The sequence below is a fragment of the Xylocopa sonorina genome, chromosome 4 (genome assembly GCF_050948175.1).
Source record: "Xylocopa sonorina isolate GNS202 chromosome 4, iyXylSono1_principal, whole genome shotgun sequence".
NCBI classification, from domain to species: Eukaryota; Metazoa; Arthropoda; class Insecta; order Hymenoptera; family Apidae; genus Xylocopa; species Xylocopa sonorina.
In genome coordinates this window covers 5,914,262-5,930,420 of record NC_135196.1, presented here as the reverse complement: position 1 = coordinate 5,930,420, position 16,159 = coordinate 5,914,262, and the positions used below count along the sequence as shown (strand labels likewise).

The 16,159-nt window shown below is 38.0% G+C and overlaps 2 protein-coding genes across 4 annotated transcripts in view; one reads left to right on the top strand and one right to left on the bottom strand.

The window, feature by feature from the left end:
* The window catches only part of LOC143423208 (uncharacterized), a 236,895-nt gene that overhangs the window by 23,927 nt on the left and 196,809 nt on the right, over positions 1-16,159 (top strand). The window lies entirely within an intron of this gene.
* Positions 9,320-16,159, bottom strand: part of LOC143423206 (lachesin) — a 191,846-nt gene continuing 185,006 nt past the window's right edge. For all 3 annotated transcript variants that reach the window (XM_076894361.1, XM_076894359.1, XM_076894360.1), the window contains one exon: positions 9,320-9,877. In XM_076894361.1, coding sequence (XP_076750476.1) covers positions 9,627-9,877 — 251 coding nt within the window. In that variant the 3' untranslated portion in view covers positions 9,320-9,626. The remainder of the gene's footprint in view (positions 9,878-16,159) is intronic.

Sequence of the window (16,159 nt, the reverse complement as noted above, 5' to 3'; positions counted from 1 at the left end):
GATGGTTTTGCGACTACTATTTATCTATAATTATTACATATAGAATCTTACATTAAACATTTTTCGAGCAAGCATAAATAAATGCAGGTTATTGTATATTGTAACATTACAACCCACAGGTGTTGAAAATGATCGACAATGAATTTTATACATTAATCGTCTCTTTATTCAGTTCCATATGTATATATATATGTATATATACATATATATATATTCATCTCCGTTTGGTACCAGCAGTGCGATAATTCATTAGTAGGCTTAGTACGAGTGTCCGTCTCTGGATCACGTTATTACACGGTACATTATTTAATTACATTGACGCAGGTATGCATATCGTAAATGATATTTATATATAAATATCGTACTATATGGTATAGGTATAATTTGTATTTATATGTATATGTATATAACATATGTGTATGCGCGTGATTATTGTACAGAGTGCGATACGCCCTTAGACACTCGAAGGGGAAGAAATCGTATTCACAATAGGAGAGACACGCTCCTGTCCGTTCATTTATTTTGCTCTTTATCCATTCTTTTCCTTTTTTTTTCCTTTTTCACTTTATTAGTATTCCTTTGTTCGTAAATAACGTATGTATATATAGTGCAAAATATATTAAGGCCAGACACCATTCATACCGAGGACAGCTCTGAATCCTTTTCAAAGGCTGATCATCCACATGCGCTCACTTTTGGTTCTCACTTTAGTCTCCCATTTTATTTCGGTTTATTATCAAATCTGCACGCGGGTAAATCGAGGGTTACTAATTTAACGATAACGAGGCTAATGCTAATCTCGCGTTCTTCAAGTAATCACGGACAGAAAGCCGATTCGAGTCGGATAGATCGTGCGCTGATAAATGATATTTGTCGGTGGATTGCTCTCGAGATTTTTAACTGTAAATTGTAACATTTTGTTTTAGAAAATATTTGGAAATTTTGTCAGCGTTCTGATTATCTTCGTTCAGTGTTTAAAAATATTCTATCTATTATTTCTGGATTAAACGAGAAACGTTTATGGTACTTAAAAGAAATTTAATATTTAATTTCTTACACATTTTTATCTGCGAAAAGTGTTGACCTTGGCTGTCGTTCAAACGCTGTGTCATATAATTAAGTAATACTTGATGAGAATTGATGACGTTTTTCGAAATAATTTTACATGCTAAAAATCTCGAACAACGTTAGTCGAAAAAGTTGATGCCTCGTGAAAGTCTGGTAGATCTCTTTCGAAATCGTTCGAAATTCGAAGCGATACCAAAAGGATGCTCTTCTGATGTCCGAGAAAAATTTAGGCGAGGGTGAAACGTCGATATGTGTCCGATATGATTCAGCGTTACACTTGGAGTTCTTAGTTTAATCGTTATCTTCTGGGAACAATTTCCACCCTCGTGTCGCGGTTAACTTACTCTATTAAATTCGGTACACTTTTAGAGATACGTATTATTCGTGCGATTTTTCATCGACATCGCGCATGCACATCTCACGATTGCCTCGTAATCAGATTATCGTTAATTAAAAATGGAAAAGTGGAACAGAATTATTTACACTCACCCGGACTCGCTGCCGTTAACAATTAAATAATGCAGGCGGAATATGTTACAATACGCTCTTACACAGATTGTTTCGATTTGCATAAATGTACACTTCGTTCGCTTACACGTGTAAATGTATCCGTAATTTTGCAAATGAAAATATTGTCGATCGATCGATGGTATGAAACGAATGGTAACGTTCGTGATGATAATAATGGATGTTACTTAATGTCAGTGTGTCAATTGAATCGTCTAATTGTGTACTAATCAAATTTGTTTCTTCTTTTCTCTCGCATATACTAGGCTGTAAAAATTCTATCGATATCTCTGTTCTATCTTCTTCTTCTCAACCTCTGTTCGTTTCTCTCTTTATCCGAAGAAACGAGTTAATAGAATTTTTACGATACTTGGAGAATATTTTTGTTCGCGTCACGGAAACGTGGAAGGCCGATCTTGCTATGATTTGATTTCAATGTTTTATTTATACCTTATAGCCTATTATATATGTATTTATATTTATCATATAACCGTCGTAAACACCTACAGTCAACAATTCAATAACTTTAATAATATCGTTTCATTCCTATTCCGTATTTTACACAATCTACACATAAATATATTCTCATATCCACTGATACTAAATATCGCGTAATTCCCTTTTTTTCCCTAGTTGCTAACGCGGTCATCGATTCATTCGCGTTCCCATTCAACTCACACGATCTCAATTGTGCTGTGAACCTCGTTCGATAATAATAAATCATAGAAATAACTTATTCGGAACGATCTTTCGTCGCCTAACTTTTTTTCATTTTCAGACATGTTTATCCCTCCGAGGAGAAAAATTGTATTCGTAGATATCGAATTATCGGCAAACTCGCTCGAGAATTTAACGCTGAGAACGTTCGACTTCACGAAAGTTCGATGATCCTTTTTCAGCTGAGTAACAACCATTTACACGGATAACTGAAGAAAACAGTTCGAGGGTAGTTTCTTACTTTTCTATTAAATAAACTTCATTTTCCTTCTATCTTACATTTAATACAATTTTTTTTGGCTTTAATTATTAAATTAAACACTGTGGAATGACTCGCGTTTATCGCGCATCGAAGAACCGCGTCCCGAATAAGTTAAAGGGCAGCTGGTGCAAGCTTGCGTTCGTTACGCTTCAGCTTCCAATTAAAATAATACGAGCCGTGCGATCTTCCGTGAACTAGTTGTCCTGCTCGTGCAAAATATTTCCGTGCGTTTTGATAATTATTAATACGGTGGTTATCGCGAGCAAAAGCGGTGCCGTTCAAATGTTCAATGGGATACTTTGCGTGGAACGTAGCTGCAACATCTGCGATCGCAGGAGAGGCGAATAAAATATGTAATGCGATTACAAATGCTGTGAAACGATTGGAAATGTTCGAAGTAAGCGGGAAATTGAAGAAATGAAAATTGCCCGTAAATGAAATACGACGTTCTTGCCGCAGATCTCACATTTTGGCACGTTCTTCCCAGTAAACGAGGCGAGCAGCCATTTCGTTTTCTTTTCCTATATTCTTAGACAATTCTTATTGAAAAGTAAATGATTCCTCAATTTTCAGCTCTGATAAAGCTTCAAAAATATGTAATCTCGACAGCATAATAATTTTAGTCACGATTTTTCGTGATTTTTCATCTTTATTACAATATTTAACCAGCTGAAAGATCGAAGGGGTAAAAGGCTTAGGGGTAAGAAGATTTAAGAAATTAATAATACACGATCGTAGTGTAATTATATCGTAAATGAGTGAAGAAACAACTATAGTTAATTAATTTATTAGTCACTGATGACTACGAAAAAGATGTTGGATCATTTTAAACATTTTTTAAATGTTATCTGTTCAATGAAGAAGACAATTAAAGAAGAATATTTCAGATAATGTCTGCTCGCTTCCATTGTACGAATTTTCGTACACACACCTATCACTTAACATTACATACCCGTTTAAGCCACGCACACGCATCACGAAACGCAATCATTCACGACTCGCGAGGATAATGCTCGACGATACCTCTCACTTCTCTTATTTGTTGGTTGCAAAAAGCAAGGGGGAGTACGTTTCTTACAATAGCTCGGGATTTCTTCGCGTTTGTTTCTCTTTCGCGTCCTCCTCTTTTACACTACATACGGTGGAAGCGCATCATACGAACAACGTGGCATTCTGTGCGTGCACACCGACATAACAGTATCGAAAGCACGGTTACAGCTTCGATTCTCGCTCACACGACGACGCCAATTAATGACTTCGCGTCTGCTCGCGAGACTCTATCGTTTCACTTTCTTCTTACGCTTTTCTATTTTTTTTTTCTTCTTTTTTTTCAAGCGGCGAGACTTTCGTAAATGGGAGCAAAACGCACACGCTGCACACTGATAACGAATTAATTGATTTATATTCCGTTGCGAGGCTGCGTTTATAGTTCGTCGTTACATCGTTTCGATTTTTCATTCCAAATCAAATTTTTCAGATAATTTATATTGGGTCATGCGTATAAATGTATTTATTTTAAAGTAATTTACACGTGCAATGCACTGATTGAATGTTTACACACGTGTACCATGAGTTTATAGTCAATAATTCAGATTTTAGAAGGACATAATTGCTTTTTCCTTTCATGGTCAGAGTCGTGCGATTTTCAAACAAGAAATAAGGAAATACAATACAGAAAACGAAATAGAAAATTGTCATTAATCGCCACGTTAACAAAAGCTTCGAACCTGAAGAAGGAATAATGAGAAAGAAATTAAGATTGCGAAAGTAATCTCTGGATAGAAAAGCTATGAAGAAACGAAGTTGGCTCGTTTATGTAAAATATTAAATGATCAAGAAATAAGTCCAGTGTAATATTTTGTATTATTAAGAGGGTTCTTTCGTCATAAAATTTTCCATTCCATGTAAAAGAGATTTAAGAGCAAGAAAAAAAAAAAAAAAAAATTGCGAACGGGAAAAGGAGAAGACCCAACTTTATAAAACGTTGAGAAATGTTCTGTATTTTTCCTGAATAATTACTTTTGCCTACTTAACCCACTTTTCACATTTTACCATGGAATTACGAGAGAAATAAATTCCCCTCGACAAACAGTTTATACATTGGCCTGGTATAACAGTTTTTGTCCGAACCGCAAGAAGAATTCACTGTTGGAACTTTAAACGATATTAATGTATTGCTTTTATCGATGAACAAATTGTTTTCACAATTTCGAATCATAATTTGGTCTCGATTCGGTGGAAATGAATTTCGATACGAATATTGCAAGTTCAGCCGTGCGAAAAATTTTCTGAATTTTTTTTATCAATAGTCAGCTGTTTGGTAACGCGTAACGATCGCTACAAACTCAGTTCGCCTATACAATTTTTTTTATTACAAATCTAACGATATATCTTCAGACTTGTGTATGTACTCCTAATCGTTGCTTAAAAAACCGTCAAATTATATCGCTAATAATTGATTTGGGATATGTATTGGGTTCGCGAAAGTCGCTAATAATTGCCAACTTATTTCTCGTTTCTCGACGTGGTGCAACAAATAACACGGAAACGATAGAACGACAGAATTCCTCTCGATGATACCTACACCAATGATGAAATTTCATTTCAATAACCGTGTCGTTCACGACACTTTAAAGTATAGTGAAGTATGCAGGTAGAACAATTGCGATTCAATTTTTCGGCTAAAATGAAACGACGAAAGTCCACTTTTGATGTCTTTCGAGAAAGGAAAAGCATAATCGTTACTTTTACAATTTACAAATTCACTTTTTCTCTATCGACAGCTTTGCAGCTTAAATTAAAAGAACTACATAATATCCATTTATAAATATTAAACGCCATCAGAGGGAACACCATCAGTGAAATACACCAAAAATGGATGTTCATCGTTCTTCCTCTGCTGGTTCTCCAATTTTAATTGGATTCATTAGCGACACAAAAATTGGACCGCGTATGTTGGCGGGAATCGCAATTCTTAATAAACTTCATTACCAGAATTATTATATCCAGTATGTTCACTAAAAAAAAAATGTAACTAATTAATGTGGAAAAGAGAGACGAGGACTAGTCACTGTAATAATTGCTGGTGGCGTACGTTTATTTATAAAGAACGTTGCTGGTGCATTTTCATACTCCAACATAGTTGTTGCAAATCGATCTTTAGATCATTTAAATACACCTAAAACTTGAAGACTCCTCTCGTTTAAATTCCACGCGTCGAACTGAACCAACGCAAGGAACAAATTAAAAGAAGAGATCGAAACGGGAACCGATGGTCCACGAGAATGCATCAAACTGAGTGGCTAATTATGAAAAGCTGTCGAACAACAAATTATTAAACGTCCCGCTCGTCTTTCGATCCGCGAAACCCGTGAAATCCGCGAGTTGATGCGTTTTAATGAAAACCAACGTTGCGTTTCTTTCTGCTCGATGACAAGCAGGATTCGCGTAACTAGATTTCGCGTCTGTTTATCTCGGTTGCCTGATATCCTCATCAACGATCATAATAATGCTGCTCGTCGACGGATCGGAGAGGGATAGATCCTCGTTTTCCTTCTTCCTCCGTTGTACACCCGCGGGTACACCGTCGCTCGAAAGTACCTATCCAATTCTTTATTTCTGCGAGAGCTTAATTTCAGTTGAAAATCGTGGATAACAGCAATGGTTCCGTTATCTCTCACTATTACAGAGGATCATTGCTCGTGCTCTATCATACGATCGCACATATTATCTTCTAATTAGATAACTAACAATCAACATTCACAGATATCGCGATAATTAACGTGGGTCAGTCGAACGAAAAATTCTAATTCACCAGCGATCGATGACTGGTATTATTGCAAATACCTGTAACGTCTATCTGTAATCGTACTAAAATATTGGAAACTTTTGAGCAACAGTGTACACGCGAACATACACACTGTTCGTACATTTTACAGGTGTATTGAAATCACACGGACGGATAATATGGTAACAAGGTGGGAAGAGACGGTGGGAAGCAGCAGAAACGAGTGTAGATGACGGGGTAGGGGGAAAAAAAGGTAGTCCAGAGTTTAATAATTCTATCATCGCAGGGGATCGGACAATTCGATGGACCCGGGGTGCTGGAGCGAGATGGAGGCCGCGGGACGAGCATGCAGTGCTAACGAGATATCTCGTTAAGCCTAGAACGGACAATCGCGCGCCGCGGAGCTGTTCGACGTGACGAGATCCACGACGAGATCTTCGTTCCGCCATTACGTTTCTCCGATATTCGTTAGAATATTAATTTCACGCTCGTCGATACGGTAATAGCCACCGTGGTCGTCGCGTAACCGAACCAGGGTCGAAGTTTATCGCGTTTCGAACATCGACTCGATTTGTTTCGCTCTCGAATGAAAAAAAATCGGCCGTTCGATGTCTCGTTGATTTATATTTGAAATTGAATTAGGAGGTGTCGTGGAAAAATTGTGCTAACACCAGAGATGATTCTGAAGCTATTGCTTCGTTTATCTTGGCCAAGTATATACGCTCGTTGCGTGTATCGTGTAAATTTACTATTCGAACGTTAAAATTTTATTGCTGCAAATCGATACTTCAGAAATTAATTTTGTGAATTCAGAATATTTGATGGTATATATAAATCTCTAATAATAAAGTAGAAATTACATTTCTTTAAATATAAGTCTGGATAGTTTTGGGTGGTAGAAGAAACGTAGGAAAGGATCCGTGAAATTGATGTTTGTTTATGGAAAAATTGATATTTTCAGCGTTTTTTTTTTGTTTCGATGTCCGTTTAAATGTTTACGCGGGTATACAAGAGACCTTTTCTGTTAAATCGCGACTATGCCATCCGTTTCTTGAAACGAAACATTTTGCTACGTTCGCCACTTCTCCAGCGAGCCTGCGAAACGTTTCCGATGAAACGATTATCCTGTCCTCGCGAGGCTTTTATTATCCGAGTGCCGCGTTTAATTTGCAGGGAACGTTGAAGACTATCGAGCAACCGGAAAATCTCCTTTCATTTCTGCTTTTCTTCAAGCGTTTCCCTCGGTATTCTCTATTGTGTCGGCCATTGTGTTGGTTATTTTAAGCGATCGAGGGGTGAATTGTATATTACTTCTTGTTTCGTTGAGGGTGGAATTAGGGTAGGCAGATATCCGCTCCTTTGTAACACCAACTTTTATATTCTGCTTTTCGAATTAGAGTGATTGATGTTTTAGTCTTTCATTGTTTGTAGAAACATCTAATAATTTTGATGGAAGATTGAAAGAGAATTATTTTAACGCGTGATTCGTAGGGCGATAAAGATTGCAAATATAACGTCCACGTGATGTAAAAAATTGTTTATAAAATATTTAACCTTGTATCATTATATTGCAAGAATTATTCCAATATTGTTTGACTATTTTGTTACTTGGAAAATATTTGTTTATAAGAACGATTGATATTTTCTTTGAAAATACGATTCTATAGCTAAAAATGATCATTGATAAATCAAGTTTACCACGTGTCTCTCTCTCTGTCCTCGAACTGTTCGATCTTCACAATCGTTTGCTGTATTTAACTACTTGACACATCAGGGCGTATTTTTAAAACCACTTTTAGAGTACTCCGCTGGTCTGGTTCTTTTGTTGGAAGATCGTGTGAATGGTGCTACATTAAAGTGTGGGCTTGCACATAGGTCAAGTAGATTACAGAGTAACAGGTGGATGGTGAAATTGCTCTAACGAGATGTATCTTCTTAATTGGAGAGGGGCAGAAATGTCTGGCCGGTGACGAAACGAATTTAAATTTGTCGCCTGCTAAACGATTACGCGTATACTTTCGAGATACGTGACTTAACAAAAATTGAACATTGGAAAAATTAACGCGAAAAATTGTGTGTTCACACTTGTGAATAAATAAATAAACGAATGAGAGACAGATGTCTTTAGAAAAATAGATCAATAAATTATATTTATCATATTTATATATATCTTCTATATTTTTTTTTGTTATTTTAATTTTTTGTGAATATATATAAACAAAGAATGGAAAAATTCGATGAAACTGATATCTTCGAATATATAAATTTTGAATACGTAGTTTGTAATCTTTTGTTGTTCGATTCAGCTTTTCAATTAAAATAGGTAAATGGAAAGCAAAGGGATTAAAAATTCATAATTTTTCGTGTCCACATGAAAATGCAACAAGTTAAATAAATAACTTGGCCCAATACGCTGTCATACGCAACAAACATGGGCGTTGATTGTTGAACATTGTTATTCCTTTCGTTTCATGAAATCTGCTTTACAGTTTGGTCCAGCGTACAGAATACTCGAATTTTTCGTTAAAATATGTACCAACAGCAAGGCTCGCGATACTTTTATCAGTCAGAACAGTATAAATCACAATGTTCTCTGTAAAACGACTAATTCAGCTAGGCTTGTACAGTAGGTAATTACTTTCATAGTACAGACAATTCTGTCGCGCAAAAGTTGTAGAAAAAGGTAACGGGGGAGAAATGAAATATCAAAACTTGTAAAAGTTGTATAGAGCATGTGCTTAAGAAATTTGTTGCTCGAAATATGTCGTAAAACACTTTTTGCGTGATTCGAGATCGGCCTTACCTTATTGTATCGTTTATGACTGACCAATTGATCGAAATGAAGGCATAAAAAAAGAAAATAAAATGTCAATAAATAAAATTATCAAAATTCTATCAGTTGAACGATAAAGTAAAGAACATGAACTCGTTAAAAATTATATTACAAAAAGAAAAGACCAGAAGTATACTCAGTAAATATCTTTACTTACCAAACAAGCTCAGCGAACAGAAACAACTTCACTCAACGTTAATTCGCCATCTAGTTCCTGTAGAGTATCATCGATGGAGTGATCGAGCAAATGCAACGATGAGACATTAACACAAATCATTTCTCGACTAATCTCCCCGAACGAACTCGCTATTCTTCCGTCGATCGATATAACGCAGCACAGAGTTCGACGTGCGACAAATGATAAAACTAATCATTGATCGTCGTCGTTGAAGTGAACCCGTGGTTTGCATCATCTTTCATTCCGTCTCGTCCCCACGTGTCTTTAATGTTCTTTACGTCAAAGCGAGTAGTTGCAGAAATGCTATGAGAAGGATACAAGAGGCGGGTGGTAGAATGTCGTACGAGGACGTCGTCGAGGATGAGTCATCGCCATCGAAGAACGGCTCCAAAGTCGAACCTGTTTCCCGTAAAGAACCCTGGTACACGTGATTCAGTCTGTGATCGCGATCGTTGATCGCTTCGTTCGTCTCGTCCTCCCCTCTTCGATCACCAGGTTTCTTCGAGTGCCTTGGTAAATCCATATCTGAAAGAAAGAAAGAAATTTTGCAGCGAATCAGCGAAGATGTGACAAATTTCTATTACTTCGCGTTTTATTATAATTGATATATACTGTGTTAAGTCTAATTAGAAAGGCAGACGCTTAAATGATATCACATTTCCATACGTAAAATTTGAAAAAGTATTGCTCATGGAATTGCACGTTCAAACGATTTACTGTAATTAAAATGAACTGTATATCGAGTTTTGTTTGGTACGTATATCTCTATTTAGTACTGCTTTATGGGGAGTACGTGGCAATATCCACAGTGATAACAGTCTGTCCGGTAGTTATTAGGACAATTTTAGTTGCATCGAACACCATTTTTTTCACATTGCCCAACCCTTTGATAGAAACTGCAACAGGGGTTGCGGAGTGGAGCATTTTCACGCTCGACGTCACAGTACATAGAAGGCGGTATTGGCAGAAAAAGAGGAAGCAAGAATTCCTCTCTTTGACGAGGAATTTCTATAGTGGATTCAATTTAAACATGTATCGACATGTACACTACTAACACTAATCTCTGCTGGGCATCTCCGTGCAACTGCTTACAGGCGATATTAAATTTGTGCTGCGGTTTCATAAAAATACTTCAGTTTTTACATCCCCCCCTCCCACCCCTCAACGAACCCTACAACTTGTTATATTAAAATTTCTTTACGATTCCATCACCCCGATCCCTGGAAAATTTTGTTTCCGCCAGCGGCATGTAAACTATTGGCAATCAATTGTAAATAAAATAACTTCGATTTGGAATTTCGTTTAAAGTTTAAAGTGTTATTACTTTCAGACGTTCATTTAAATAAGTTTAAAAAATTATTATTTGAAATGGCTAGATTGATACATGATAAAGATTATTACCAAAGAGCATGTAATCTGAAATGTAATGGAAATCTGTTGCAAATAAACAAAAAATTTGATCGAGTTATCCAAAGAAACTGAGCGGTGTATCAGTAAAAAAAATAAAAAGTGCGAGGAAAAAAGGGAAGGAACTGTAATCTTCCATCGCGATAACGCAAGGGCCATGTGTTGCAAAATTGACACTGGAGAAATTGGAAAAGGCGAAATGGGAAGTTTCGCCGCTTCCACCGTACTCTTTCGATATTGTTCTCGAAAATTATTACACCCCCCCAAGTAATTCAACGAAATTACGAAAATACAGAAACCATCGAGCTACCGTTGTTCCCCTTTCATTCTGTACAAGCTTATGTATATTAAGAATCGAAAAAGATGCAGTCAGAATAATCATAAATTCGGGAAGCAAATAATAAACGCGATAGCACGTTCCGCCATTCGTTTCAGTACACCAGAAAGATCTGTGCTTCATAAGAATTTCAAGTGCACTTTCATCCAATACACAAAAATCTTATTACATACTGCGTGAAAGTACAAAAAAAAAAATTATATATCACGTACACCCACGATACACAAAATTAGCTGGACATTAACTAACTTTCTACCCTGTATTCTATCGTGGAGAAGAGAAAAACCTGCTAAAAAACCACAAAGGCTGCATAGCCCTTTGAAAAAAATCAAAGCACATCTCGACGTAACCGCGAGCCATCAACGAGATCCATTAAGCCTGCGAATACCCTTCCGCCGCGCTCCGTACCATAACCGGTGGCAAAAAACGGAGCTAATTCTCCTTCCTATTCTCGGTCGAAAACTTGCCAGTCCCGACGAAAAAGCCCTGATCGAGCAGGAAAGCGTAACGAGCAATTTGCAGGGCGGATTCAATTTATTGCGTATACACTTCCGCGATCGGTTTTGGTTCCCGGACAGATGTTGCGGTGGTGGATTGCGGAAAGAAGCGCGAGGGGTTGGCGGAGAGGGCGCAGATGGGGTGGTTTGGCCGGAAAGAAGAAATCGCGGAAGGTGGTGAACGTTCGACAAAGGGTCACGGGAGGACGAGACAGCGGCAGGGTGCGGATGGTGGGAACGGGGACGACGTGGCGGTTGGAAAGGGGCGGTTGGGGCGTAGGGGACGGAAGGGTGAAACGTGCGGCAGCTCGTCGAAATAGCAGTTTAGCACTGATAGCACTTGGCGGACTTTTATCGATCATGTCTGGCAACAGATGGCTCACCCAATTCCCGGCGGCGCGTTTTGTCTGGCCGGCCTGATAAACGATAACTAATACGGAACAGAAGAAGCGGCAGCGAGAGAAAAGGGAAGATAGACGCGGCGTTAGGGCAGGATGGGCGACGGTGGTTGGATATTGTTTCGCGGACTTTTAGCCCTTGACGTGACGTGCCAACATCTCGCCACTGTCGTCCCACCCTCCGCACGCGCTCTACTCGTATACACACCGCTCGTGTACCAACCCCCTTCTTCTTCCTGCTCGTTTTCTCGTCCAGCCACCTACGATCGTGACGGTTGTACAGGGTGTGCCTGTAGACGCGAGCCACCGTCTTTGATTTACCTTTCCGCGCTCTCGTGGATCGTTTCATTTGTACGTTTCAGAGTAATAACGGTGTGGAACGGTTTTTTTTCAGACACTTTCGTAATCGAAAGTATAACGACTACGACTTTAAGGGTGGTTTGATCGATGTTGGATGAAATTAAAAAATGATTTTGGAAATTACCATTACATGAAAACCAAGATTAATAAGATAATTTTATATTAAGTCTCGTTTTCGATCGGGACGATTTTGGAGAGGAAAGTTAGATATGAAAATGTAAAGAAACAACCCTTATACTGGTTCCTTCCAAAGAAACGTTTTTATATGCAAATATAGTGATGCCAGAGAGGACATTTATTTCTTAGTCAGCTACTTACTTAGCTAGTTAAACAATCGAAATCACATATAGTTAATGTCATAAATATCACCAGTAACAAACTCAGCGTCAGCAATCTTTATACGCGAGAGTCCGTTTCAACGAAAAGAATCTCTCATTCCAAGGTCCCTCAAATAATCACCAAACTAAAAAGCTCCGAGCTCGAAGGGGATATGTAACGAAAATGAAATCCTGAGTAAACCGAGTTTAAACTTCATCTGCCTATGTTTAACAACCTATACGTAAAACACCCCTTTACCTTCTCCACGTGCTCTTTACTCAATGTTGAAGCACACAGTGAAACGAGCTGCTTTACCACAGAAAAAATACATCGCACCAGCTAAAAGAAAAAAATGTTACCCGTCACTCATATCGTCCATTTAACACAGGCCCGTAAATTGAATTCATCCCGCGAAACGTAATCGATCAATCCCTCGGAAACGAACGAGTGAAACGGCACCCGTTAGATTCCACCGCGTTCTTTTCTCTTCTCAGCGTTCTCTTCACGCTCCGTTTATACCATCGGTTTAACGGTTAATCCCCCGAGCTTATCTGATCGCGTGACTTCAACGAGAAGTTCGAGCACGCCGCCACGAGCCGGGACAACCACCCCCTGGCACACAACCCTGGACGCTAATACAGGCGTCGGGCCTGTTAGTTTACACGGCTTACGCGATAAAATTTCCGTCATTAAACGCGGGGGCGTAGCCGGTTCGCGCGCTGATAATGGACTGCGTGTTACGGTGATTTCCTCGTAAATACTTAAGCTCGGTTTTGCTCTACTTGTTACGTCTTCCCGGGCCCATCGACGCTTCGCACCCCTCACTGCCCCTCACTGCCGGACCCTGGAATCGATCTCTCTTATTTCCCCGCCTTTTTCGCTTTTACGAGCGGAAACACGTTGTATTGCGTTTGTACGCTTTATTTCTCGCTCGTTCTTTCGCTCGTTTTTCGACGCAGATGTGGAAGAACGGTGATGGTAAATGGAATCGAACATGGTTGATTGAAATGGATAGTGTGGATTATAATTTATGTAAATAACGTGGCTTGGATGACATGTAGTTTAATGAGTTAGAGCAGGACTGAATATTTAATTGTATGTAATATTAATATGTAGATGTCATTGTGAAATTTATTCTTGAGAAGAGTATTCTTCAAGTGAAAGCTTTTTAAATATTTTATAATATATGTAAAATTAATTATTTAAGTATTAGAAGGGCTTTTAATGGCTTCTTAAAATATTTAAATAAGATTTAAAAATTGTAATGGATTCTTGCATCCCCTACGATCTATTGTATAATTTACGTTCTGTGGTCCGCGATCGGTAATAAATTATGGAAATACAATAGCGCGTTCGAACATATAGTCGAATTTCGCGACGGCTGTTTGGAAAATTGAGGTGAACGAGAATATTCGTTTTAAAGGTATAATAAAAAGAAAAAAGGGATGCCCAGGGACCACATGGGACCGCCGCAAGTGCGATTATCTTCGAGTCAGAATTTCGTTTCATAATTTTGTCCCCGTGGATTTACATCATGAAGTTTGCGATATAAAACCGGGGCAACCCCCGACGAGCGTCGCAATAAATTCGATCATTTTAAAGTTGCAGTTCCATTATAGCTACGCGGCTAGGTACGTTTGTGCCCGGGGAAACTTCTGTGCCGCGAAAATTTATATTGCTAAATACGAGGGACACGCGACATCGGAACGTACGATTATTCGACAATGGAATTCGTTTTCGAGGGTGCTTCACTCTTCCATTTATTAAAACGAGAGGGTAGAACGGTAACGTTTAATGAACACCTATATCGATGGATCTGTCATTTATCGATGATTACTTTTTTCTTTATTAATCCAATTCGATCGTTTCAGAAAGTTGTTCCTTTTTTCGTTTCTTATCGTCGATCTATTTGTTTCAGTGATTGAAACGTTTTCATGGTCTGATGTTGATGGATTTATCCTTATGCCAATTGTGACCCTTTTTATTAACTGAAGTTAATAGTTCTAAGAAGACTGTTAATTTTGAGCTATTTGTTTGACCAATCGAGACGCACAAATAATTATTTGCGTCATGGTAAAATGTAATTTATCGCATTTTAAAACATGTTTCATTTCGTAAACGAAATATGGTTAACAATACGCAAGTGATTTAATATGGACAAAGTTTAGTCTCGGTCCAGTCAAATATTTTGGCGACTTGCAGTATTCATTTACGCAGAAATGTGTAATAAAAATTTCACATTTCTTTCATCTCTCGTATCTATACCTTGCACCCAGGAATTTATTAAACCTTTATTATCATCCGATTCGAATAGACATTAAGTTTTAAATTAATCCAGTGAAATATTTCACAGCTATCAATCTTATATTTTCAATAAACGTTCCAATATCAATTTAAATATTTATTGTTGAAATATATAATTAGTTTCTCTCTTCAATTTTGTGCATTTCACGCCAGCACGACTGATATACGAAATATATCTTTTCAAGACCACCATTACATCCAGGGAATAATTCAATTTTGAGAATAACAGGAGTATAAATTTATGTTTACGTGGAGAATCGAACTAAGCCAGACGATAAGCATTAGTTGGACAAAAATAAGCAGCTTGGCCAGTCCCAGCCTGATACGGCGGCTATTACGCTCAAATTAATAATCAATGCTAATTGCCATTGTCATTAGGTGGACGACTATTATACGTCGCGGATAACTACGTGGACCAATCTACTTTGTCGTGCGCCTTGTTAACTTTTACAAAATCGAGCGTAACATTTATTCTCTGAATACCCGCGAGCCTCGTCCAGAAAATGTCGCGCGTTTTATTTCCGCCAGGGTGGATCATTATTATTCACGATATCGCGCGCGTATCAATAATGCGACTATTTCAATTATTCCCTGCGAACATTTATCTTTGATTTGCATGTAAATTGTTAACAACGATTCGAATAATCCGTGTACGTAGCTGTGCTGACCATTTGACGCGCCCCGGCGAATTATTATTACTTTTATTTCCGCCACGCGGATTTTGCGCGAAAAATCGCTACGCTACTGATATCGGCTGTAATCATATTACGATACGCGGGCGGTACTAATTTTTTCAAACATTTGCAGAAATAATAAAAACAGAGATTGCGCATTTGTGTAGCCGTGGAATGAATTTTTCATCGTAAAGCGAGAATGCCATCGCTTGACAGAAATTGCGGGACCAGAACGATTCCGCGTGATTTTGGAAATATGCATCATTAAACGACACGAATAAATTAATATTATTTGTCGCGTGCGAGGAACCAGTTAAAATGTAATGCATAAGGAAACCAACAACAACGATCTCAAATATTACACAACACCAAATCTTTAATATTTATGCGATTAAAATCTCTAATTTTTATAAATTCACCCACCACGTGCGCATGGTAATCACGTACGTGAATAAAAAATTAATACACACACAAATGAACTAACTTCTAACAATAAGTAATCGATTTATTTT